General features: G+C 43.9%; 2 protein-coding genes across 2 annotated transcripts in view; one reads left to right on the top strand and one right to left on the bottom strand.

Moving 5' to 3' along the window:
- Positions 1–21,428, bottom strand: part of TXNDC5 (thioredoxin domain containing 5) — a 61,988-nt gene extending 40,560 nt beyond the window's left edge. The window contains exons 1-2 of the mRNA XM_086965003.1: positions 20,951–21,428; positions 8,878–9,027 (exon numbers count right to left, since the gene is read on the bottom strand). Coding sequence (XP_086821129.1) covers positions 8,878–9,027; positions 20,951–21,147 — 347 coding nt within the window. The 5' untranslated portion in view covers positions 21,148–21,428. The remainder of the gene's footprint in view (positions 1–8,877; positions 9,028–20,950) is intronic.
- Positions 21,429–23,051: 1,623 nt separating this feature from the next.
- LOC147722476 (uncharacterized) lies at positions 23,052–27,368 on the top strand. The gene is made up of 2 exons (XM_086966849.1): positions 23,052–24,291; positions 27,346–27,368. Exons 1-2 carry the CDS (start codon positions 23,052–23,054, stop codon positions 27,366–27,368), a joined length of 1,263 nt encoding a protein of 420 aa, XP_086822975.1.
- Positions 27,369–27,657: the final 289 nt, after the last annotated feature.

Raw genomic sequence — 27,657 nt, forward strand, 5'->3', positions numbered from 1 at the left:
GAGTAACAAACTCGTTTCTAAGCCCTGCATCATAGGGATTTGCACCAATTTAGGTGTTCAGGTTTAAACTTGAATAGCAGCTAAACCAGTGTTCCTCTACAACAGGAGTTCTTAACCTGGGGTCTGCGGCACCTAGTTAGGGGGTCTGCAAAGATTTTGAAAATTAAATTGCATTAATAAAGTAAATATACATAAAGTAAAATTGAAAATGTGAAAAGTTTTTGTAAATGTAAAGGAATGTGACATTGGAGGCCAAAAATGAAGGCGTTACCTTTAGCTTGATTTGCGGGAGTAGCCAAGTACAGCATCCAATATGGATAATTAAGCATGGATATGGATCTATACAAATAGAGCATGCAATATCACCCCAAAAAGTAGCATGCTAAATTCTAGCATGATGCATCACCTTTTAGAAATAAAATCTAATTTCCATTTTTTTTGTATTAATTTCGTAGAACCGTTCATAATATGTAAATTTGCTTAATGTATACTTGTTTTTGTATTTTAGGTTCAAATCAAAGAAACAGCTTTGGTCGTTTTTCCCGACTGTCAGTAGTGATTAGTGGGACCCCATAGAAGTCAAAAGTTTGCTAATAGGTGCTTTAAAGAATAGATGCTCTAAAATACAACAATTAACAGTAAAGGCAGAGGATCTGATGCCTACTGCTACCCGTTTCTAAACTTCTTCCATTTCGTCAGATATAGCAGACACCTCGGCTTACAGCCAATACTAGCATCGATATACTTTCTAACAGTGATGAGTTCTTTCGATTCCTCCCTTGGCATACCAAGCAGAGGAAAATGAATATTATTCCAGCTAAGGGTCTAAAGCAAGGATTTCTTGGCATCTCTACATGTCTTATTGAACAAGCTTTAATTGGTGTCGTACAGGTCGCCCTTTTAGGTTTTGTAAATTCAATGTGACAGCAAGCAAGGATTGCAAAAAAAATGTATAAACAGATCAGTCTTTCCGCCTAGGTCTTGGAGGTTTAGGATTGAATTTGTTTGCAAATGGCGCAGCTTGGATATTGACAACTCAAGCCAGCCCGGTGTTCGCTGGTATTCGTGGATCCTTTGTAATTTGGAAGTTACTCCGATACATCTGAAAACATTGCCACTGCCAAATTGAATTATTTTATCAAAGAGGGCTTATTATGATTCATGGTGATAAAGTCACGTTCTGAATGAAGCCCACCTCTCTATTTGAATCATTGTGTAACCTAGCCTTGACATTACTTTTGGTGTGACTGAATCTGTGAGCAATTCAGCCAAACTCATGTTAGACCTTAGTGGGGCTTCCTAATTGGCTGAATATTTGTGGGGGGCTGCCTAATTAAACTCCCCCTTTTGGCAATATTGCAAGGGGGGGGGTCTTGGGAACTACCACCTTCTGAAGTGCTACTGTTCGACATAGAATCCACAGAGTGAGTTGACCTACCTCGCATAAGGTATGAAATTCTCTTTTTGAGGGGCAAGTGAGCAAGTCCGCTGCAAACAAATAGATACCTTTAGCTAGACTAATCAATAGCCAGAATACACTTGATAGCAATTCATGCAAAATGGCAGAGAATTAACAGATTGTCAAACTAATCGACCATTCGCAGAGGGGCTACCTACAAGTTCTTTACACAGCAGGATATACGCTGCAGAAAAACCTTGCTTGGGAGCACTACTTTGGCACGAAGTGAGGCAAAATTAAATGACATAACTGGTAATGTCAATACACGTTTTCCAATGTAGTAAGTAGCCAGCTTCATTTCAACACACTGTACAAATATGCTACTTCTTTGACAGTATCTACCACTCCGAATCCTCAGTCAAACGACCTCTTCTTGAATGGTTACAACAGAATTCAAATTTGCCATTTTTACCTCTCCAGCCACCATCAGGGGAGCTTGCATCAAAGAATGGGCGTTTATAGCGCGGTCATGAGTTGCACCTCAACCAAGTCCTGGCAGCATTCCCCTAACATAGGGAACTTTTCATTTCCAGCAAGAGGACCTTTTTTACCCCTCATTTGCTCAACTAGGGGGATCATATAAGGGGTTCCTTTGATCTAGAGTTGCTGCCAGTAGCAAATGTTCTTCAAACCTGTAAATTCACACTTCTCACAAATCAGAATTCTTCACGCACTGACAGACAAAGTCCACAATCTCAACTAGGTCACATGTTTTCGAAAGACAGTTTGCCAATAGAACTTACCCTGTGGGATGGCTGCAGTTTTTGGTCTTTGAAGCAGGAATTCCTACGTAGGAAAGTCTTGTGTTATTGGCCCAGGTAGCACCTTCCTGGACCCACCGGGCAGTCTAGATTTCTGCCGAGTTGGGAGTTTGCAGGTTTCCCTGGGGACTTCGGGTAAAGGACGGCTAATATACTATTCAATGAAAAATTGTGTGCGTCTATAAAAAAAATTAAACTAAACTAGAGTCGTTTTGGTCAATTGAATCCTGCTATGGTCTGGCCAGCCACACACATGCTACGATTTAGACAGAATGAAATGTGGGATAACAGGATAGGGAGACAGAAGGGAGGCAGGCAACTGGCAAGCACCTACAAATAAGACAAGAGCCAGCTCTCACAAAATACTCAGAATTAGAAAAATAAATTCTTTCGGTTTGTTGAGCATCTGCTCTTCTATAGAAGGCGGATTAAAACAGATATGCGAATGGTAAGTGGATACAACAACAAAGATCTCACGTTCCCTACGGTTTCATTTCTCCCCAGTTGCAAAAAAAAAATATCCCTGAAATCCGGTGGTATTTCATGTCCACCCAGGGAGAAGTTCGATCTACTATCCAACAGATGAAATGTTGATACCATCAACATCTAGCACCAAATAATTTGGTTTGTTGGTGGCGATGGAGATATTTATAGAGTGTGGTAGTGACCCACAACACATACTGAAAAGGCTCAGATATTATTGCGATTTTTCATAAGCTAGAACTACCCGATTCAGGTCATTCTCTTACGATGCTCAATGTACAGGGATGCCCAGTCGACAGATTATCAGAGATTTGCTGATGAAAGGGAAGATCAGACTGCAAAACTAGGTCATGTAGAACACTGTGTATTGAATTTAATGAAACAAAGCCCAACAGAATGCTACAGAGTTATGTTACATTACAGTTCTTATAGGGTGTGCAGCTTCAAAAGGAGGCTTTATGATGCCACACAAAGAGTTGTAGTCTCCAGGAGAATAGTAGCTTCAGATACTCCCCGTAGGCTGGGTAACCTTGTACAAAGAGTCAAGTCTTCCATTAGGAGAGAAAATGCAGTTGTGGGTCACAAAGTGAAAAACTTCTACAGCGTGGATGTCAAAAATACAACAAACCACAATTTGCTTCCTCTTTCTCCCATCTGTGTTTCTGGCGTCTAGCAGTTTGTAGGAGGATGAATCTTGACATTCCAACTTCTGTTGGGATAACTATATTATCAACATGAATTCAGAAAAAGAATTGGCTACACAAAAAGACCAATGGCAAATGTCCAGAATCTCGATTTCTCCCCAAAAAGCAACTGTGAGCCCATGCAAAATTAGCGGAACCAGTCAGTAGCAACCCAATAATGCGCCAGGAGACTGGAGTAAAATATTGTATTAACAAAAGGAAATGCAGAGCAGCAACAAAATTAAAATTGAATTTTGTTGCCAACCAAAGATAAGAAAAGTGCATTCCAGCCCATATGGAGCTCATTGAGAATACAGTGTGGGAGGTCTAACTGCAAAGAATTGCCACAGTGTAGTCAGATACCAATGATAATCAAAGATGGAACTCTTTCGACAATCACAAGTCAGGCAAGAATAGACTATTGAAACCACGGATTAAATCAGCAGGATAAGAGCACTATCTCGGTAAGAAAAGCGAGAATTGATCCTCAAGTTAATGTCTCACTTTGCTGAATAGGGCGAGTACAATGGTCAAAATTAGGTGCAAGAAAGCAGCCTCTTTTTAGTGTTAAAAATAAGCAAATTGTGCACAATCCAGTTGCAGATCAAGATCACTGAGGTGATGTCATATTAGCAAATCGAACCCTTTACAGCTCTTCTGAAGTGTGCAAACACGCTAGACTTGACTTGCCTCTTTTTACCATATGCCATGATGCTCATTTACATGTCATGCTTCTGGACTAGACTGCATAGTACTGTGAAATGGATGCAGAGTCGTTAATCGTCAACACAAGTTTTTTGTTTTTTTTTTGTTTTTTTTTAACCATAGCTCATTAAGTCATATGGAAAAACAATTAAGGAAAATCTAAAACAAAGTATTGTGTGCACATTATAAGCTTGCTGAACCACCCAATTAGCACATATAACGACATGCAAATGAAACTCCTTTGATATTGCCAGCTACAATTAGACTAAATGAAAGCAATTTGCTGTCAACTTTGAAAGCCAATTGAGACACAATATGATCAACTCAGTATTTATCAAGTTACTATATTTGCGTAATTGTCTATGTATCAGTTCCCAAGCTTACCACAGATCGTTGGCACTGCAAACAGATTTTCTCTGTACGATGCATCTTGCAGAACTAAGTAAGCCACTTTAATCAACTCAACCATTTCCTTTCAACTCAGTGGGATAACCACCCACTATGAAGTGCTTTGTAATGAGGGTAAAAGAAAAAGATACACATTTACTAATTTTAGAGTCACCCAAAAATGCTTACACAAAGGTCATCTATTTTTAGTAGATGCTTAGCTTGCCTTTTGTCAAAGAAAATAAACCCCCCTCCAAAGTTAAGTAGTAGTAGTAATCTTCCATCTGACAGAATTGAATCAGAGCCAATTTAAATATCGACTAAGACAACCATGAGATATACTAGAGAGACACAATAAGCAACTTCTAAAATGACTGTCTCACAGAAACTAATATTCAGGAAAATCCCACATGCAATTAGTTTTAGCTTCCCGACAGCTCTTTCACATAGCAAACCATACCAGTACTCCAGCTTTCCTTAAAGCAGTGACCTTGTGTACAGGTAGGTAATAAGCAACGGCCGCGGAATTCATCCATGGCAAAAAAGATCTGAAGGTAACAATAACCTGAATGTGTCCCTAGTGTTTTCGATCCCAAGAGTAATCTAGTCTGCGCAATGTTTTCAACAGCTTTATGGCAAATACATGCCCCACAAAACTCAATGCTGAAAGTAAATCTAAAATGTCATTTAATAAAATAAAAAATAAAAGTCGAAATCATTGCTCATTTATACTCAACTATGCCCTAAAGCTAGCAGATTACCATTTTCATGTATATAGATGTTGGACCTGGCTCTGTTTGCCGGGGTAGCCCGAAATCTGCTGCCTTGTTTTTACTGCCCTGTTTTAGTTTGCTTTAGGACCCTGGGCACTTTACCACTGCTGATCAACGCTACAATGCATATGCTCTCTGATCTAAATTGTAATGGGGATTGGTTTGTCCACAATTGCATTTTGATTTACTGGCAATTCCCTAGTAAAGTGCACTCTGGGTGCCCAAGGCCTGCAAAAACAAAAGCTACTAGGGGGCCTGTAGCACAGATTGTGCCACCCACCTGGGTAGCCCTGCAATCATGTCTCGGACCTGCCACTTCAGTGTCTGAGTGCAGTTTTAAACTGCCATATCGACTTGGCAAGTGCACCCATTTGCCAGACCCAAACCCCCTTTACTACATGTAAGGCACCCCTAAGGTAGGCCCCTGGTAGCCCCATGGGCAGGGTGCAGTGCATTTGAAAGGTAGGACTTATACTGGTGTGTCTTACATGCCCATACAGTGAAATACAGCTAATTTACTTTTTCACTATTGCAAGGGCTATCTCTCCCATAGATTATCATTGGAAGTGCCTTGTAACTTCTTACAAGGCAAACTTCCAATTGGGAATAGATATAGATGTGGGGTCCCTTAAGTCACAATTTAAAAATTGGTCTTTTAGTGAAGTTTGTTTTTAAAATTGTGTGCTTGAAAATGCCACTTTTAGAAAGTGAGCATTTTTTTGCCTTAATATTCTGTGCCTCTGCCAGCTTGTGGAATCCACATCTAAGGGAGGATAACAGCTGGGCTGTTTATGCATTCACTCTAGTCACACAAAAGGTAGCTGAGCTGTGCCCTGCATATCCTGAATAATTAAACAACAGGGGGTGGTGATGGACAGAGTTTCTGAATTAAGCAGAATACTCTCACCAAGTCAAGAGATCAGGGCTTAATCCAACACTGTTTTTTAGCTCACTGCACCATCCCAGCTCAGAACCTGGCTATATGCAAATTAGTGTGTCCCTGGCCCAGTGTATCATGGGAACAGGGCAAACCAAACTACCAAGCCAATTCTTTCACTGGAAAGGAAACAAGCTACCGGGGACCGGTTTCTGGCATTTCAGCCGTCTTCGGCCCGGCTTGCTTGAATCCTGATGGTGCAATGAGCAAGGGACTCACGTCTGAGTATACCCTTCCACGCTTATGGTGGACAAAATAATTAAACAACAGGGGGTGGTGATGGATATCACCTGGCTGATGTGTCTTCCTGAGCTCTAGCGGCAAGAGGAGATGTCAATGAGACCTGAAAAGGGCTGCACCAGTCCTCACACAACGGTGTATTTACCCCCTGTACTGTGTCTGGAGCCAGGTCAGGAAAAGGCAGGGTCTTATGCACTACAAATACTTTCCTTTCAAGTGTTCCTACTTCAAAGGCAGAAAGAGGTACAAACATTGGACCTGTGACTCCAAAACTTCTGGACTAAGAGGAGATTCCACCAAGAAGAAGACCTGAAGAAGCTCTAGGAGGGGGAACTGCCACTCTACTTGTTGCTGTGGTGGGCTGGGCTGCTGCTTCTGTCTTAAGCAGTGAAATGACTGGCTTTTGCTTTCTGTATCCTGCTTGCCACAGTTCTCCAAGGGCTTGGTGTGCTTACCTCCTGTTAAGTCTCAGGGCCATCAAAGACTTCAGCTGCAGCCCCTATAATCCTCTGCTGGGAGTTCTGACCTGCCAACTGGTGCCAAATACCAGTTCTGGGCCCTTGGAGGTGGTTTTGCTGCAAAGGACTCAAGAAAATCAATGCATCCACCTCCAGCACCAGTTTTTCCTGACGCACCACCACAGTGCAGTTGAAAATCCAATACAACGCCACGGTGCAGCATCGATGCAGCGTCAATTTCACTACCTCATCGACCCAGTGTGTCCGGATTTTCTACGCATCACACCAGTGCGCCGAGTTCATTAACGTAGTCCAGCAGGAGAAAAAGCAGCCACGTGTCCAGAAACAAACGCATCACCTCCCCTGCGCTGCAGTATGGAAGCGACGCATCACCTAGTCTGGGAGTAAATATTCAACGCAACGTTTTGCTTTTCTGGCTCCTCACCTCCACTGCGCCCGTTTTAGTCTTTGATTTTGACGCATCACTGGCACTTTGTGATAAAAGTGACGCATCTTAAGTTTTCAATGACAACCATTTTAAACCTTTTAAAAGTGATATCTTTGCTTATGTATGTTGGATTGTATTTGTTTTTGTCTTATGATCAAGATTGGTTATTTTTCTAAACTGGTGTGGTGACCTTTTGTAGTGTTTTCACTGTGTTAATGTGCGTTTACATACAAATGCTTTACATACTGCGTCGGATATGAGCCAGACTGCTGGTGCCAAGCTACCAAGGGGATGAGCAGGGGTTATTCTTTGCTTTGTAATCCCCTTACCCAGACTTGAAGAAAGGGTCCATCCCTGGACAAAGTGCAAGCCACTGCCAACTAGAGGACCCCATTTCTAACAGCATATATGCAACAAAAAAACCACGCAGAACACTCTGTTAGTAGTTACCAAGTTTAATGGCGAGCAGCTCCTGTATAGAGCATCCTATAACACCGGCGACACTGAATTTGGTCACTTCAAAGGTCTGCTTTTCTATTTAAAAAAAAAGTATAAGATAAGCACAGTGCCATCCACCAGATACAGGAAGGGACAAAATCGTATGCCATTTATAAAGCAAAGTCTTTAAGCTTAGGATTGACAGTGCCATCCGAGCTGCAAAATTACAAAAGCCAGTTACCACTCCAGGCACAGTATTACAGCTCTGTATTGGTAAAATACCATCCACAATCAACCCCAGACACGAGTTTCATTATCATTATAGCTCAAAGAAGGACAAACAAGTAAGGGTTCACTAAGGGAATGAAGGGAGGCCTGTAGTATTTCACATCCCAGAGTTGTGTGAACCCAGTTTACCTTCCTACACGGGCCCAGCTACTCCCTCTGAACCCTTTTATGGGTTTAGTATTCTGGAAGTATTTCCAAAAAAGCCAAGTGTCTGCTCTGGTGCTCAGAGGGAATAAACAATAATTGACAGATAGTAGTTCCTGCACTGTTGACCTATTAACTTTGCTAAAGATTTTTGCAGATGCACCAGAGTATACGCACACCTACAGAATGATGCGTGTACCATTTTATTATTTGTTTTTTACTGTTCCAAGATGGCAGACGCCACTTAGAGTAGTAAATAAAAGAAAATAAATGTGTTACTTGCGCAAAAATGCTCTGACAGCAATAGGTCTTTCATTAACAGACAGCTAAAAGCGGTTTGCAGAAGTGGCCCAAAATGCTCCGATTTGCTGGTGTTCTGTTAAGGGTTGAAAACGCACCATCAAAAATTCCCTCCTCTGTGGATAATGCGAGAACTAAAATGCTGTTGGCTTCACTGAATTACTCTAGGTGTATGGAAGGGATAGTGTAACACCCTTCGACCAACAAGTATTTCTGCCTTCTTCCTTAATGCAGCCTGAGGTTTTAAAATAAAAACAAAAAGCAAAAAAATTAAACAACGATTCAAGTCAAAACCGGTGTGGATTGTGTAATATGAAGGAAGACAAACAGTTTTAAAAAAATTAAACATTGCTCCGTATCCTTCTGTACTTACGTGGGGTACCCTCGAACACCTTGCTCCGTGCATACCGCACTGTCCTGAGTGCAATCCACTTTTGCAACGTAAACCCGGGCTTCCGGCATGGAGTTGTACTTGTCACCCATTTCATTCCAAGTTGGCTGCAGACGCTGACAATGTCCACACCTTTGAGTAGAAGACCACACAATTAGGGCTGCAAATGGCTTTACAGCATACAATCTCTTTAATGAAACACATTACTAGCATGAACTATTGAAGACCACGGCGCCGATAAGATTGTAAGCATTTACTTGGGAGAGCAGAGTAAGCAGTAGCTCATTTTGTTCAATATTGTCCCAAACAGTTTGTGAAACCAAAAATACCCACCGGAGACTTTTCAGCAGTTTTGTTCCGCGAGTGGTCATGCTGTTTAACTATTCAAAACGTTTTGGATCTAAACTGTTAAGGTTTTGATCGGAGGGGAAAATGGCACCTAGAAGAGGCGATTTATCTGGAGATAAAGTTGTGAAAACTTAACACACCAATAAAAGAAAAAACACACACGATCAAGAGTTTGAGATTGTAAGCGCTATACAGAGAATATTGAGAAATAATGTATGTTTAATTAAATTTCTCATTTAAGCCCAGTGGAGTAAGCAAAACAACGTTATGCAATATTGTTTTGTCCAGGGGTCAGAGGAGGACTTATTTTTGGGTGGAGTAAGGAAAGCTTCAAAAGCCATGACACAAGATACATGCCTGATTTAGCAGTGATTATTACAAGTGTTCAAACTAAGCTATAACTTCCACCACCAAAACAAATACAAACAGGGTTTCAATGTTAAACCCAGTTAAACACAAAGTCGATTTGTGGCTTAGCTGGCATTTTAACCCCACTCCGTCACTTACTTACGCCCTTCAACCACTACTGAAGGGGCAGATAGGAGTAATATTATAGTGTATAACACATTAATGCGGAGTCTGAATTCTTCCTGCTGGGAATCCTATTAAAACGCTGCAAACAGGAAACAGCGCATTTTTTTCTGTATTGAAAAGCACAGATTGGCATTGAAGCCTCTAGTATTAAGGGAACTGTTTTGTGGGTTGATGTGTTCCTTGTGGAAGGGCAGATTGCTGTCACTCAAAGAGAAGTACACCAATGGCTGAAGTTGGCCGACCAAGTGCCCAAGCTCTAGTGGGCAGAAATAAAATGGGAATGTCAAACCAACAAGATGACCAGGGCTGTCTGAAAGTACCCGCAGAGTAAGAATATTTTTATTAATTTTAAAAGTTTTTTTTATTGTGCTAGCTTGACCCGTGGGTTATCAGAGCGCTTAACATATACACAGGAGAAAAAGGTTGCATAACATGATCTAAGATAGCAAAAAGTATATAAGCAAAAGCATAATTAGTCAAAAACAGTGAGATAAAGGTTGCATTATATAGCATGAACCAAGGAAGCAAGAAAATAGAAGCAAAAAAATATAACAAACATAATTAGGCAAACGGTGTTGGGGGGACAAAATAAAGTAGGTGGTTGGGACAGTTCAGTAACCACCTATCCTGGATGGTCAAGTTTGGGAGAGTCAACTAGGTTATCAGAGTCTACGTTGGTTGACCTTGGTCAGTAAAGAATTTGTTGAGGAGAGGGAGTTTCAAATCCCTTTTGAAGCAGGAATTGCATCTGAGGTCTCTAGGGAGTGAGTTCAACCTCCTGGGTACGTTACCAGAGAAGGATCGACATGGAGTGGTTTTCCTTTTCACTTTCGGAGGGATGGGAAGAAGTGAGTTGGAGCTTCTCAGAGTTCTGGATTGTCCAGCTTGTACTAGTTTGCTGTTATGGTAGTTGGGGGAAAGTGAGTGAAGGGTTATGTGTGTGATGCAGGCCAGTTTGTAAACACATCTACCTTCCATGGGAAGCCAGTTGAGAGCTGGTGTGATGCGATCAAATCTTTTTGCACCAGTAAGAGTTGGGCTGCTATGTTGAGGACTGACCTTAGTGAGGCTAGGTAAGCTTTCGGTGTTCCTGTTAGGATGGCGTTCCCATAGTCCTGTAAGGATGGCATTCCCATAGTCCAGTTTGGAGAGGACTAGGGATTGTACTATTGTCTTGAGGTCAACTTGGAAATAAAAAGGTTTAATTTTCTTGAGGTGCTTAAGTGAATAAAGTGCACCTTTTGCAGAGTTTTTGATGTGGTCTTTCATTGATAAGTTCTTGTCCAGGGTAATGCCTAGTGACTTAACCGAGTCGGATAGGACGAGGGAGCAGTTTAGAGCATCATGATTCTTGAGCCAGTCTTGGATTGGTCGGTGATTCGATTTTGTCTGGATTCGGCTTTAAGTGATTTGCATTGCACCAACATTGGATCTTGCTTAGTGTGATATTGAGGTGACTGATGTTGCTGGAAGATTTGATTTTGTAGTAAATTTGAGTGTCATCTGCATGTAGGTGGTAGATAACTCCTGCTTGTTTCAGAATGATTGCCAGGGGTTCCATGAAGAGATTGAAGAGGGTAGGTGAGAGGGTTGATGCTTGCGGGACCCCAAGTGTGACTTGTGTTGGCCTCGAGAGACAGGAGTTGATTTTAATTTGCTGTGAACAGTGCTGAAGGAAGAAAGTGAACACTTTCAGTAAAATCAAAAAGGTGTAGGCAAATGCTAGACCCAGAGTGTAAATGTGAAAGACTGCTTGGGAGCGATACACAAAAAAGGGCCGTAGGGGAGGAGCTTGGTAGAAGCAGACTACAATTTAGATGTCTACAAGTTCCTTGTGAGCATACATTAACTTCTAAAAGAATCAAGTGCAATTACGAAATGTAAAAGATACTCTTTAGCCGACAAACGTAAAGCAAAACACCACAAGAGACAATGGTAGAAAAAATTTGGCAGAAATATAAAACAGTAGAAACAAACTTATTAGAACTCCGATAAAGTGTTTCCCATTCGATTTGGCCTCAATGAACTTCCAAAGCGAATTCAACGCTTGGGTGTTTATTTCCCAGTAAAATCAGATAAGCAGCTGGCAGAGCTATACAACTTCCTTATTCTGGAGGACTAATCTAACAAGTATACACCCAGGCTGGCATTAAGCCACTTACAAGTTGGCATTTTCTGATACATACGAGATATTTTATATCCAATCTAAGTGAAGTAATCTGTGGGGCTTTATGCTACAAATTGATCCTATGCAATCATAATGAGGTCACTCAACACTGATGGATACGGACTACAATAAACCACTTTCTGCAAAAGTAGGCACTAGGACTACACTAAACTATGGGATAATTAATACAGTCCTCTAAAATAGACATTATCCGAATAACAATGTGTCCATTTCTACACAAAAGGTACTGCTTAAGGTTGCTCACATAGTGTCTTTCACAAGCAGCAACTGCAATACTTCAGAGTACAGGGCTTTCAAAATATAGCACTCTTGAAAGGTAATGCTTTTATCACTTCCTTCCTAATGGTGCACCAAACAAAGCAAGTTACATACCGTCTAGAGTTGAAGCCACGAGGGAAAGAGCATTGAAATTAATACCGAGGCTGAGGCAATCGGAACCTCCTGATCAGAGGTGCCAACTAAGTACGGATTAGGAATGCCTCAGCGGTTGGGGGGGGTGGGTTGGGGGGAGGTACTTTACCACACCTGGTAAAAGCGATACCCCAGGATTCAGAATTTACCTGGGGAGCTACGCTCTAATTATTTTTTGAGTTTTGGGTGAAATATTCTGTGAAGTACTCTTTTCCCCAGTTAAATTCCATAGGTTTGACCTGCTCAAATGCAACAAAGGGTGCACACTTTATGGATAAGCTCTGCACAACTTGAAATGCAAACCCATGCGCGAAGGTCCGAAAACTCCAGCCCACTCATAATTAGGATCTTAGTAAAGGTGAGGACTATCCCGAAGTTCCTTAAACAAAGATAACAGGCTTTCTGACGACAAATTTAAGCAGTAAAATAATTTGCCCAAAAAAAATGTATGCCAATTTAACTCGACAACCCCTCCTTCCTATGGCCTTGACACCAAGCCACCCTTTCCAGAAACTTGGCAAATTGCCCGTAAATGCCCTTCTTCACAATGGCCCAGCACACAGATCACTCTTCTTCGTTTTGACTTCACTTTGCCTTCTCTTTTGCTCATAGTTATAGTTGTCCTAAGCAGGAATCAGCACCGGAGGGCTTTACATCCTAGAAACATTAGCGCAAAAAGCCTCCTTTGTGGAGGCTCATACTTGGTACTCTCTGAACTAACCTACACTCAACACCCAAGCGTTTACCCGCATATGCTTTGTAGACCAATAATGCTCTGAACCGAGAGCTCCATCTCATGCCTAGAGCAACAGTGTCCCCACTCCCACTGGTTCTTGGATCCACTCTTATAACATCGGACCACAGCTTTAGTCATCACACGCAGCAACACCGAAACATTCCCATATGGTCTCACTGCACATCCTACAGAGTAGCACACTAACCAGTCACAAAGCACATTAGCAGCCCATGAGAAGTATTAAGAACTCTTGTGTATAGGAGAGTTCTTCCTACTTCTCACACACACGAAGAAATATAAATACACATGCAATTACAATACCACTTTTATGGATGCAGCTATGCCTCATGAGGCATAATGCACAAAAAGTCTAAATAGCTACTGGTTTATAACTTTTAAGGGTCTAAATGCAAGCGACTGCAGCTTATTAGGAGAAAAACAGGTTTACTGAGATAAAGGCTATTTGTGTTGAGTCTAGGTGCGCGCCTTTGAGACGGGAGCGAGGACAGGAAAAAGAAATAGACCTTTTCCCTTGAGAACACGATGAGAACGCTTCAAAGCCGGGAAGCATTCTCAAGTGCGTCGGTATTCCACATTCAGACACCTCCTTGTGTAAACAACTGCTAATATAAGGCTGCGTATCCTGCTGTTTTATGCCAACAGCCCTGTGATGCACAGTTTACCAAGTGTAAACAACTATAGGACTTCCTCCACTCTAGATGCGGTATCAAGATGTTTCCTCGGTTTGCACATTTCATGACCCAAACAGATATTGTCATTTCCAACAGATGTGCGGCTTTTTATTTGTTTCAAGGAACGCAATTTCAGAAAGAAAGCCTGCTTTTACCAAAATGTGGACTGATACAAAAAACGTTTATTCCTGCAAAATGTTTGATAATGGATGTAATCTAAGTTGGAGTATAAAAATTAAGCAACAAGAAACAATGACTTAGGCCACGGTAGGAAGGCTAATGCCGGGGTTGTGCGAAATGTGTATTTTTTTCATACATTAAAAAAGCAATTTGCACAAAACTTCACGAAATACATTTCGCGGATGCAGAGTACACTCTTTGTCGGTGTTCGATGCTTCAGCCTGCATTAAGTTCTGGGCCAGGAGGTACTAGGACCAGTCTCTCTTGGGAAAATGTGGCTCACAAATGCATCTCCCACATGTTTGTGTCCAATAGGATGAACACTGCCTACCCAAATACTTGGCCCTTTAGAGAAGTTAAGAAATATGAGTATCCGGGGCCAGCAAGGCCACACTAGGGACCCGATTTAGATGTCGGCGGAAGGGTTACTCCGTCTCAATTGTGAGAATATCCAATCAGCGAAATTTAAGTCCCATATGCTATAATGGGATTTATATTTCGGCAGACAGGATATCAGTCACTGTTGTGACGACATCAGTAGATCCTCCGCTAAGGCAAAGAAGCGTTGCCCCACCTCCCACTGCCAGGAGCCTAAAAAAAATGGAAAATAAAACGATACTATAAACAGGTTTATTATCTTTATTTTACAACTTCTTAGTGCAGAGAGTCTTGGGAGCGGGGACATTGCGGGAGCAGGGACCGCAATCAAGGTGAATATCGGTTTGGCCGTCCGTCTTAAGATGATGAGTGGGGTGTAAGCAGCAACACGGATGAAAGAAAAAAAAAAAAAATAGTACCTGAATCACAGCGAGCAGTGGATGGACATGGAAAGACACTAATCAAATCAAGTCAAGGTCCACTTTATTCGATTAATTAAAATCATAAAAGTATTCTACAGCATATATCATACATTCATATATCTTAAAAACAGTTAATACAGTATTAAACATTAAGTGGAATTAAAAAGCAAGTTAAAAAGGCATTATTTACACAAAATTCATTACAGTTTGCGCTCAACAATACAGTAGACATGGATTTAAGTATCTGTCCTCAATTGTAATTCCAATCTTAACCTTGATCTCTTGCATCTAACAGATGCAGCCAAAAAACTAGCAGTGCAATACATAATTACAGGAGAATTCATCATCTGTAAATATAACAGCGCAGGCTTGTACTGCGTAAAACCCAACTCCTTCAGAATTGATTTTAAATATCGAATTCGAGGTTCACGATAAAAAGAACAGAAGAACAAAAAATGTGCATTATCCTGGGTGGAAAAACCATCGCATTTGCATGGGGACGACTCCTCAAGCTTACACCAGTCTTTCTCGTCCCGCAGAACCATATAAATTTGATTAAAGCGGAATTTAGACAGTAACCACCTATGAAAAGAATTAGTGACCACTGCCAAGTAAGGAGCCAACTCAAATGATGGGGTTATCATTACATGTGCCCTCACAGAGGGTTTACATAGCTCATCCGCTTCTCGCTCGGCCATACGTAACCTGATGAAATTAGTCTTCACCCACAATAAATCAGCTTTACACAGGGATTCTGGGCTATCGAAGATTTCAGGGCGTCCCAGTTTTGCGGCCATGGACTCAACATATGACAACCACTGAATATCCCTCCTGTGATCTAATATAAGACAGTCTTTGATGATCCTGTGGTTAAGGCTAAGGTTCGGATTAAGCCAGAGCTTGATCCACATCAGAAGCGGAGCTAGATTAATTATATCTAGAATATAACCCAGCTCAAGGTGTAAAGAATGAGTAGCAGTTGACTGGGGTAGTCCCAACAGAGAACGAAGAAATTTGTTTTCCTCTGTCTGAATGCATTTAGACTTAGCATAACCCAGACTGCAGCCCCGTATCTAGCAATCGCGGCGGTCTTGGCTTTGTAAACGGCCAGGATAGCCTCGATTGGTTTTTCCCCCCCAATCTCTTTGTGAACCCCAGGATTGCAGAATATGAGCTTCTCACCGCGTTCGCTTTTGATGTTAACTGCGGTGTCCAAGTTCCCCTTTGATCAAAAATCACTCCCAAGTAAGTAAAAACTTTAACACTTGTGATCACCTCTCCATCGCAAAAGAAGGTTTTTTCTTTAAATTTGCCGCATCCTGCTGACATAGTGTGCGATTTATTCTTATTAACCACCAGGTCAAGACTGGACATAAAGTTACCGAATGAGTCGAGTAACTTTTGCAGGGCAATTGGGGTCCTGGCTATTAGCACCGCATCATCGGCATAGAGGAGCACCGGAATTGGTGCACCCCCCATGCTCGGAATATCCTTTGTGGCTGCCATTAAGTCATCCTCCAAAGAGTTCACGTATAACGTGAACAACATTGGCGCCAGTATACATCCCTGACGGACCCCTCTAGTTGATCTAAAGCTCTCCGTACACTTTCCGTCAGTTGTCATTCTGATGCGGGCTCTCAGATCTTTATGGAGCTCCGCCAGAAAGTGTACCAAGGAGCTATCGAGGCCCATCTTCAGGAGCATTGCCCACAGCCTAGATCTATTAACAAGATCAAAGGCTGTGGACAAGTCCATGAAGCCAAGGAATATACTTCCCCCTTTTGCTCTAGTATATTTAGAAATTATGAGGTGGAGATTGAGGCATTGATCCTCTGTACTCCTCCCTGACCTAAATCCATATTGTGCCTCGGACAGAATATTATTCCCCTTGGCCCACGCGGCTATTCTCGCCAGGACAACCTTCACTAGGATTTTTACCGAGGAGTCCAACAACGATATTGGTCTGTAGCATCTTGGGTCTCCTCTCTGCCCTTTTTTAAATATTGGAACTGTAATGAATTTTGTGTTGTAATGAATTTTGTGTAAATAATGCCTTTTTAACTTGCTTTTTAATTCCACTTAATGTTTAATACTGTATTAACTGTTTTTAAGATATATGAATGTATGATATATGCTGTAGAATACTTTTACGATTTTAATTAATCGAATAAAGTGGACTTTGACACTAATCAAATCAAAACGTACAGTACTTAGTTCATGCCCCAAAGGATAGAACAAAAATTGACATTGGCAAGTGTTAAGTTAATTTCTTGAGCACACGTATGCCCAAAGGGGTTTTGGCTCTAGCTCAACTGAAACCTAGTAGCTTCCAGCCCAGGAACGAATCAAGGATTAAAGAGAAAGTTTTGAATTTTCTTAAAATGGAGTAGATTGTTGATGGCTTTTAAATAGAGGTAGAGGTCATTCCACGTTTTAGAGGCACTGTTGACAAAGCTTCTTCCTCCCCAGGTGGCCAACTCAAATCTTGAGATAGAGATATGTTTTCTAGTCGAGGATCTTAGGGTCATCCGACTGCAAGTACCACTTCAATTTCTTATTTAAATAGACCGGTCCTATACCATGTAAGGACTTAAACGTGATGAAAAGAGCGTTAAAGATGACTGTCTGGAAGGCAGCCAGTGCAACTATCTAAGTGCTCGTGAGAGACTGGAAATTTGGAATGCCCAATAGCAGTCGGGCAGCAGCATTATGAAGACTTAGCTGTTCATTCACATGGTGTTGCATATTCATGCATAGAGCACTGCAGTAGTCAATTTCTGGAAGGATCACACGATGTCACTACTGTTTTTTGAAGCTCAGGCTCTATAAAAGGCTGAACTTTATTTCAAGTGCTGGCCAATCAAGAGAATGGTAAGCTATGGGGAGGGGGGGGGGGGGGGGTCGGACCCCTCACAGTAAACAATATGTCTCAGAGTGGCACTCGTAACAGTTTCCAGAGTTTGCCAGACATTCTGTAGTTTAGCCACCTTCCACACCAACCCTTTCAATGCTCATTCAAAGCAAACCCAAAAGATCCAATATTGGCAATGTGATGGTTAATCTTTTCTTTCAATGTTTTGCTATTTAACCATATGCCACAAAAAAATAAAAAATATGCTACCACCTATACATGGTGGCCAGATGCTAGCAATAAAACAAAGGGTTAAAAAAAATGATAAACATAAAATATAAAACATTTTCATAGAATAGTATGGAGACTTCCTAAACAGGTTTAGAAACCCTTTTTCGTTTTAAAGCAATCACAAGATAATATCACGCAAAGAAAAAGGTACTACTGACTTAAACACTGCAACCTGAGAGCAGGTTACTTGACAGGTTGAACTTTAAACAGACAATGATGGGTAAAAAAAAATGTCTGCTAACAAAGTAAAGGGAAAAAAGCATTGGCAAAGTAAAATATTGGCCCACTGAAGCAAACTTTTTAGGCTGATGGGCACATGTGATAAGGTAAAATGCCATCTCTACCACTACTAGAGCTGTTGTGTGATGACCAACTGTGCCATGCAGTATGCAGCAGTGGGCAGTAGCAAAACGTGAATACCAGATGAACAAACAAACTGATGAAGATTGTTACCTTATAATTTAGACAGAGAGCCACAATTAAAGCAAGACATAAAAACTCATGTCCTGAGATGCCCCTGCTCGTTTCACGTGGAAGCATGCCCATGCATTGCTGGAAATCCTACCAGATATATGGTACACAGTCCAATCAAGATCTACTTGATAATTTATACTACACTTATCTGGGGTTTACTAGAAACACCAGGTCAACACATATGCGCAGCATATCACTGCAGATGTTGACCTTTCAAAATTGTAATTGGGGCAATTTCACATTTAAAAAAGCATTGGCAATGCCAATCATTTCTAATGCTGTATGTAAGGGAAAAAAACGTGTGCGCTCGTTTAATAAACAGAAGAGGTAGCACAAGGTAAAAATAGGGGGATCTTCGTTTACCAAACATAGGAAATTTGCACTGGCACTGCAAAGGTCACTGGTCAGAAAACTCTGTATGAGGAAGAACACACACAGTCACCTGTCCTATCCTGTTTCCTCTAAGACGTTTAAGCTTTGTGAACAGCTTGTCACTAATCAAAACCCAAAATGATTGGTAGCATCAAGGGCAGTTTATAATTTGATCCAGTGGTTGCAGAAGGGGCCCACCAGCTCTCATGTTTGGGAACAGGAACTTACTTTTCCTCATTAGACTTTGACCCAGCGCAAGAAAGAAAAAAAACAAGAAGGCGGGACGGAGGAGGAAGAGAATAACGAAGTTCACTGTGAAGTGGAGAAAGAAGAAGGGATGCGGCAGAACCAGAATGGGTGCCATAAAGGGGCATGAATTATGTTGCAGTGGAAGAAAGAGGCAGGAGGTGGAATGAAGACTGAATCGTTGGTATTCAGCAAGACTGGCATTCATCAGCATTGTTTGCGGGCAATTTTACAAACCAAACACTGATCGGGGGAATATCCATTGCGCACACTGAACAAGCACTGTACATACAACAGCAAATGTTCGCCCCTACCACAAAACCGTTACATGAGGTCTCCTCTGATACAGATGCCAAATGGGCATCAGTACAGAAAGTTTCCGATGGGCATAGAATGTGTAGCATGAACGTATTACATACAAGCTGCCCTCACATACGAAAGAAAGAAATCGTAGGTGTGTGTTTGGTGGGGGGGCAGGTACAATCTGGAGTAGGTAGTCGGACACACAAAGAAGACAATCACTACATTAGATGCAGTCAAAGGCAGCTGGTCCAATCCGAGCTGGGAGGTATCTACCGGTAAGACAGGAAACTTCCTGGTGGAAGCCACAGAGGAAGGCCTGCCAGTTTGCCTCACTTAAAATTGCCCAACGCAACAGGATGCACTTCGACCGCATGGACAAAACGTAAATACTCTAGTAACTGTATTCCTCAACTTGAATCCTGAAATACCACTCCAGAAACAAAGGACAAAAACGGAAAAATTCATCACAACCTGTTACTTCCATGTTTTTACGAGTCACTGCTTTTTATTTCTATTTGACCTCAAAACATTGGGTAAAATAGTTCCGAGTTGCCCTCTGTGGTTCGGCAGTATATTAAGATCTCCTTTGATAAACGCATTAACGTATAATATGCATGTTGGCTATGTTAACGTACACGGCAGTAGCATGGTGCAGAGATTTCTAAACTCACTTAAAACATCCCACACCTTAGATCGGTCTCGATGTCATTCGAAGCTAGGACAACTTTTTCACTGTGTCCCGTTTCACAAATCTCGACAGCCGTACACGACCAGTTTATCGTACCATATTTGCTTCAGTGCATGATTTTATGTTTCTGTGGCACTTTGCACAAGGAAAGTCTCCACATTGAAGGTGTATAACGCCCTGTTTTAAATGCGATTGTTCAATGGCAATTCATAACTGTACTTGGCTTTTCTTGCGAAAACTACTAGGCCTCTGAAATCATACCCTGGACAAAGTTATTAAATCCCACTGCTGCACTCTTGAATCTTGAGATGCTTGCAAAAGGTGGGTGTGAGAGGTGTTTGCAGTACTGAAAGTGTGAAAAGTATTTGGCTTGCGTTGGGGGATATTTTAGCAGAGAAAGTTGAAATAAGGTTGAGAAATATCTAAGTCAGGCAAAAATGAAGTCTCTTCCGGCTTAACAGGGAATGTTGTGACGTGGAGGTGTGCGCGTGGACTTGGACCAAAGTATTCATCATAGTGCGATGGTCTAGGGAGCATTTTCGACGCGCACTCAGACCCCAGTCCCCCTTTGGCATGAGGAGGAAGTGACTGTGGTGCCGCCACGTCAGCAGCCAATGCCCGAAACCCCGCAGGGGTGTAGCTCCTGGCTTAACGACTAACACTACACCTTGGTTCGCCTGTGAGCCCTACAATCAGACAGTTATATGCTTTGCAATTATTTTTCTAGTTTACCAAGTAGTTAAAGACAACTCGAAATCAACTTAATTTAGTGATAAATCGAGGGGACTTGTTCTTACTTCAGACATTGCAATTCGGCTGAAATTTTGCGAGCGACTTTCAAAGACGTCACGTTAGTTAAGGAATGCATGTACTTTGCAGTCAGCAACCCTGCTTGGGAGATTAGTGCTATTCTTCGCATCAAAGTATCTGTTCATATTTACCAGGGCGCGAAGAACATGATGAAATGCGGCGCCTCGGTAATGGCGTGAGTGAACATCTCGCCGTTGTAGAGGTGCTTTCCGTGGGGGTCCTCCTCATCCTCCTTGGCCAGGTCGGAGTCCTCGGGCTCCCCCCGGGCTGGCAGCAGCGCCGGGGAGAGGCAGAGCAGGAGCAGCAGGCACCCGCGGGGGAGAAACATGGCAGCCGGGGGTGAGGGCCGAGGAAAGAGAGACCAGCAGAGGAGGAGAGCGACAGGGAGGCAGTCAGCTGAGCGGGCAAGGGCGGCTGACAGCGGGCCTGTCTGCTCTCTCTCCTGGGCCTGGCCGGCAGTGGTGCTCCTCGTGCAGTCAGCGGCGTTTCATTTTACTGCAGCTGCCGCAAAGCGCCGTCCTGGATTGGAGCCAGAGGGAGGCGGAGCCCGCGCTGACGTGTGTCTAGAGTAAGCACACACAACCCGGTAGCTCACACACTCTGCTGTCTGCTTCCAGCTCTTCTACGACCACTGTTACATCTTTTTTTTAAATACATTTATGCAATTGAAAAAGGGCATTTGCGGACATTTCGTTGACATGCATGTTTAAATTACGCCAGCAATTGCGTACACCTACCACTGAGAAGGCTAATTTAAGTTTGAAAAAGTCAGTGTTCTTTATAAGAGTGTAGTAATAGTGAATGTGGCGTACCAAGCCAGGAATGTGGCGTAACAAGCAGCGCTGCCAACTTTGGAACTGGGGAACAGGATTGGAGTCTGGCGTCCGCTCAACATCATGTGATTCTAAGCAAATCACTACAAAAAAAGAAAACATATATTTCCTTGTGCGATGTGACTAGTGTTTATGATAGCGATTCAATGCCGTCGAGTCCGCACTGCATTAAAAAAACAAGCATTTGCAATGCAATAGGTCTCGCATTAGTGAAAGTTTGAGCTATTGGCATTGCAAATGAAAAAGTACCAGTACTGCACATTAATTGGCACACTCATATGACATGCCTGCAAATAAGCACTAAACTTGCACATTATAACAAATGCCTGTAAAGTAGCAGTAACACAGACACTACAAATTAAGGAAGTGCAGTGCTAAATTGAACAATGGATTCTTCCGGAATGGGAAGCAATGGTGTCCCTAGTGTCATGAGAATGGACGTTTGTCTGGTGGCAGTGCATCAGAAACAAATAACATCTCATAGCGTAAGTAAATTGTAGTTGGCCAGTGCTCCTTGGCATACACCGGAAATGTTGTATCAGGAGCACCAACCTATAGGTAGACAGGAAAGAAGAGCAACGCAGGAATTAACCAATAGCGAGCAGCAGGCGGTATTACACTCCGTACGAGTGATTCTATGTCAGTCCACGGAGGCTCTGATTATGCTTCTCTTATCTTTACTGACCAAAACAGCAGCCAATAAACAACTTTAAACTTGCATAACCCCGGAAGGACAACCCCCTCCATAAGTCTGCACCAATCACAGTCCAGTCCAGTACAATAACAGTCTATGCAAAACCGGAACCTTCCTCTTTCTTTGCTGCTGCAGCAGCGAGTTAAGTGCCTTTCCCTTATTTGTGTGTGAATGAGGGTTTATGGTGTGACTTATCTGTATTCTTGCATGGTGTATGCGCGAATGCGCGACTGATTGTAGCGCGTCTACAATTATTTTTGTTTGAGGCTTACGAGCGTTTTCACCGTCGGATTTGTGCCCGGTCCGCCGTCCGGCGACGCGCGCTGTGTGTCTGAGCGCGTTAGGGGGCGGTGGAGCAGGAGGAGGCAGACGCGGCTTGCCGCGCACAGAGAGCAGTTGAGTGTGTGCCACCAGCGTTACGCGCATGCGCGAGGAGCCGAGTTTCGTTTTGTGATTCCCGGCTCCTCGCGATCTGCGCGCTTAAGACTGCATAAATCCCTGGCCTCATTTGAACGCTGACCGGAGCGTGTCCGGTATAAGAGCTTGCTCTAGGGGAGCATTTGGTAGTGCAAGGGGTCTCCTTCCACCTGATATTGGCCTGCATCTGTGGTGTGTTGGCAACTGGGGTTGCTTAGAGTGTGTGTTGAGGCAAAACCCCTGGGCTGCTCCCCCCTATTAATCTCCTCCTCACCTCCTTGCTAGGATATGGCGTATTACGCCGAGGAGGGCGACCAGTGGGTTGAATTTAATGATTATGAACAGTATGAGCCTGAGGAAGAACAACTGGAGGAGAATCTAGGTGAAGCCCTGGCTACCCACGACCAGAGCTCTGTTAGTAAAGCCCTGATTAAGGCGTTAAAACCTTTTACCAAGTCCCATCATCCATCGGGCAAGAGGAAGTTTAAATCCTCACGAAAGGGGGATACTTCTGATCAGTCCCAAGACCACAAGATAGCGCAGATGGCCAGGTCAGTGATGAGGGACCATGGCTCTATGGCTTATCAGACCTCGGGAGAATCCTCCTCGACATCGCCTGATACTTCAGACTCGGAGGCGGAGTCTTTAGTTTCTAAGAAGAAGTTTAAGAAAACTAAACACACGGCTTTCAAGGCCGATGATAGTCAGGTCCCTAGGAACCTTCTATTTGACCCCAATAATATAATTCACCCTAGATCCACGGAGTGGGTGCCTTGTGCCGAGGTTGCGCATTATGTCACCAATAACTTGCGCCAAGGCTTTGAGAGTGGGGTTCGAGCCACTCTGAGGTCGGAATGTCCAAGACCGTCGGTGACGGGGAAGGTGGCGGATACTCCGGACCTTGACCCTACCATGACAGCGTTCATGAGGAAGTTTGCTAAAGACCCCAAAAAAGGACTGGATAAGGCTTGGCGGGGGTGCCAGGACAAGTTACTGGATGTCTCTGGACCCCTCACTAAGATTCTGGAGGCCGCTGTCAAGGCTAAGGAACAGGGCGTGCCTATGGACACGTCTGACGTCATGGAATGGGCCCAACGCGCGATGTGCTTTCTGGGAAACGCAAATGTGGCGCTGTCCACAGAGCGGAGACGCTCTTTTCTTATGCGAATAGACTCCCAATTAGCGGAGATGGCCTCCAACGAACCTGGTTCTCTGGCTAACGGCATGCTCTTCGGAGACAAGTTTGTTAAAGAAATGGGCAAGTACGTTGCCACCTTTTCCGCGCTGGACAAGGCGCAGACCACAATTAAGAGGGTGCTTCACACCGGTGTTTTTGACAGGGCCGGACGCCAGCGAGGTCGAGGGTCCGGCCGAGGTTTTAATCAGACCTCACGCGGAGGTGAGCAGAGAGGCAGAGGCTACCAACGCCCCAACTTCTACCCCTCCCGTAATCGAGGAGGTCGTGGCAGAGGACAGAAAGGAAGCTACAGAGGACAGCATAATAACTCAGGAGACAACTCCTACTCAGGTACGAATTCTTTGTGCAACGGAACACATGGTGGGGGGCAGGTTTGCCTTGTTTATCCACAGGTGGCGAGATCTGACAACAGATCCCTGGGTGTTACAATCCGTCCAAGGGTATCACATAGAGTTTTATGCATCCCCCGCGCAGCGACAAGCGCCCGCGCCACTACATTTTTCCCTTCAAGAACAGAGTTTCATAGACGCAGAAGTGCGGGCTTTGCTCAGGAAAGGGGCAATTGTGGAAACTTTGCCGCACGATCACGGCTTTACAAGCACAATCTTCGTGGTCCCAAAGAAGGACCAGGGCTTTCGGTTAGTTTTAAACCTCAGGGATTTCAACGCATGGGTGGTGTATCGACACTTCAAAATGGAAGGCATACACCTACTGCGAGACATCCTGTTAGAACAAGATTGGATGGTAAGTCTGGATTTGAAGGACGCTTACCTAACGGTGCCCATTTTTCCACAGCATCGGCGGTTTCTTCAATTTCAGTGGCGCAACACATGGTTCGAGTTTGCCGCCATGCCCTTTGGCCTCTCGTCCGCTCCCTGGTGTTTCACCAAACTGATGAAACCGATAGTTCAGTGTCTGAGGGAGAGAGGCGTAAGATTGATCATCTACCTCGACGACATCCTGATCTTTCGATGCTCTCCGGAGATTGTTTCGCTCCACTTGTCGTGGACGGTTCACCTCCTTCAGGACCTGGGTTTCCTTTTGAACTTGCAGAAGTCCATTCTGGTACCTTCACAGGTTATGGAATTTCTGGGATTCCAAGTCGACTCTGTGAAAGCCCAGTTGCTCCTACCGCTCAAGAAGAGGGTGGCAATCAAGAAGGAGTTGAGGAAAGCACTTGTCTCTCCGACAATTTCATTGAGGACCTTGGCTCGCCTGGTGGGGCTTTTGGCCTCCTCCATCCAAGCGATCTTCCCGGGTCCCTTGCACTACAGAGCGATGCAACGCTTGAAGGCCTTACACCTTCGCAAGGGCGTGACTTACGCCCAACAGGTAGTGTTATCGACGGACGCGCGCACGGAGATGAACTGGTGGTTGGAGCATTTGGAAGCCTGGAACGGCAGAGCCATTTTTGAGGCCACCCCAGAGGTTGTGATAGAGTCGGATGCGAGCTGGTGGGGTTGGGGAGCCCGTTGCGGCTCGGTGGAGACCGGGGGCCGATGGTCCCGCGAAGAATTGAAACTCCACATCAATTGTCTGGAGCTCCTGGCGGGTTCTTTTGCGGTGCGGACTCTATCCCCTCAGAAGGTCTCGTGTTGTATTCTCCTACGCATGGACAATGTGTCCGCGGTACGGTACATAAATCGCCTCGGGGGCACCAGATCTCGTCTCCTAGCGGAGATTGCCAAGGACTTTTGGCACTATTGCCTGGCCCATCAGATATCGGTGACGGCGGAGTACATTCCGGGGTCTGTCAACGTGACGGCGGATTGGAACTCACGTTATTTGAGGGATGCCAGCGATTGGAGGTTGCATCCCAGGATTTTCAGGGCCTAGGACCGCTTGTGGGGTCCATGTTTAATAGATCTTTTTGCCTCTCGACTCAACCGACAGTTGCCCCATTTTTTCAGTTGGCGTCCGGATCCGTTGGCGATCAGCTCGGACGCCTTTCTTCAATCATTGACGACGGGCATTCTGTATGCCTTCCCCCCGTTCATCATGATCCCGAGGGTTCTGGCTCAGATTCGGAGACAGAAGGCAGAGGTGATTTTGATCTCTCCATGTTGGAAAACCCAAGCGTGGTTTCCGGTCGCGATGAGCCTGGCATGCGCATCTCCGGTGCGAATCTCATCGTTCCCAGACCTGCTGACAGACCCTGTGGGCCTTCAACATCCGCTGGTCCTTCTGGATCAGTTGTCTCTCATGGCGTGGAGACTTTCAGGAGACGCTGGCAAGTGCCAGGAGTTTCTCAAGACACTCTCTTCTTCTTGTCACAGGCATGGGCACCTTCCACCCACAAGCGTTATGAGTCGGCTTGGAGACGCTGGGTTGGTTGGTGTAACGAGCGACAGGGAGATCTGGTGGGATCACATGTCTCTGTGATTGCGAATTTCTTGTCTGATTTGGCTCGGTCAGGCTTGGCATACAGGTCGGTGAACACTTTCCGATCGGCCATTTCGGCGGGGCATCCGCATGTGGATGGCAGACCTGTCGGGGAACATCAACTGGTGTGTAAGGTGGTCAGGGGGATCCAGATGGTGAAACCCCCTCAGCCTAAGTATACGGAGCTTTGGGACGTTTCTGTTGTCCTACGTTTTTTATCGGCTTGGCCGGCAAATGAGGGTCTGTCTAGGAAACAGCTCTCAGTGAAGCTTACGATTTTGCTATGCTTGATCTCCTGCAGAAGAGTCTCGGACATTCGAGCACTGGATTTAGCAGGTAGAGTATTTACTCCTACGGGAGTTTCCTTCACGATTTCAAAACGTACTAAAACACATTCAAAATGTATTTCTTATCCACAGTAAATTGTGTGGAGTAAAATGTCTGAAGGTATATGAGGACTGTACTAGAGAGTTTAGGAATGATTTTGGTCAGTTGTTGATTTCTCTACAGAGACCTTTCCGCCCAGTCACCAATGCTACTCTGGCCAGGTGGGTCTCCTGGTTGTTGAGTCTGGCGGGCATTGGTTCCTCCAAGTTTGGAGCTCATTCTGTTAGAGGGGCTATGGCCTCAAAATCCTTTGGTGCCGGGTCTCGGCTTCAAGACATCATGACTGCGGCTGATTGGTCATCTGAATCTACTTTTAAAACGTTTTATCATAAACCTATTGTTGATGTGGCCTCGGTGGTGGTGGAGAAACTTTAAACTAGCATAATCAGAGCCTCAGTGGACTGACATAGAATGAAAAATTGTCTAGCATTCGCGACAAAGAATTTTCAATTCTATTAAGGACACGGAGGCGAGGATTATCCCACCCGAGTTGCCAGTAATGTACTTGGTATATCGATTTGCAGATGTGATGTATTTTACCCACCCGAATGATGTTATGGCTTGTTGTATTCCTTGATGTTGGAATAGCCATTACGACATGTTTTCTTGTTTCAGGTGATCAGCACAAACAGACCTGAGTACGACTCCTGCGGACTGAGCTGGGTCTCAGCTGAGGAGCAGTTTTCCCCTTCGGACAAGAGGATGCGATAGTTGCCACGTTGGGCTCCAGTCTTGGTTGGACTGCGGAAGGACATCGCAAAGAAAGAGGAAGGTTCCGGTTTTGCATAGACTGTTATTGTACTGGACTGGACTGTGATTGGTGCAGACTTATGGAAGGGGTTGTCCTTCCGGGGTTATGCAAGTTTAAAGTTGTTTATTGGCTGCTGTTTTGGTCAGTAAAGATAAGAGAAGCATAATCCTCGCCTC

This window comes from Lissotriton vulgaris, chromosome 4_1 (assembly GCF_964263255.1).
Source record: "Lissotriton vulgaris chromosome 4_1, aLisVul1.2, whole genome shotgun sequence".
NCBI classification, from domain to species: domain Eukaryota; kingdom Metazoa; phylum Chordata; class Amphibia; order Caudata; family Salamandridae; genus Lissotriton; species Lissotriton vulgaris.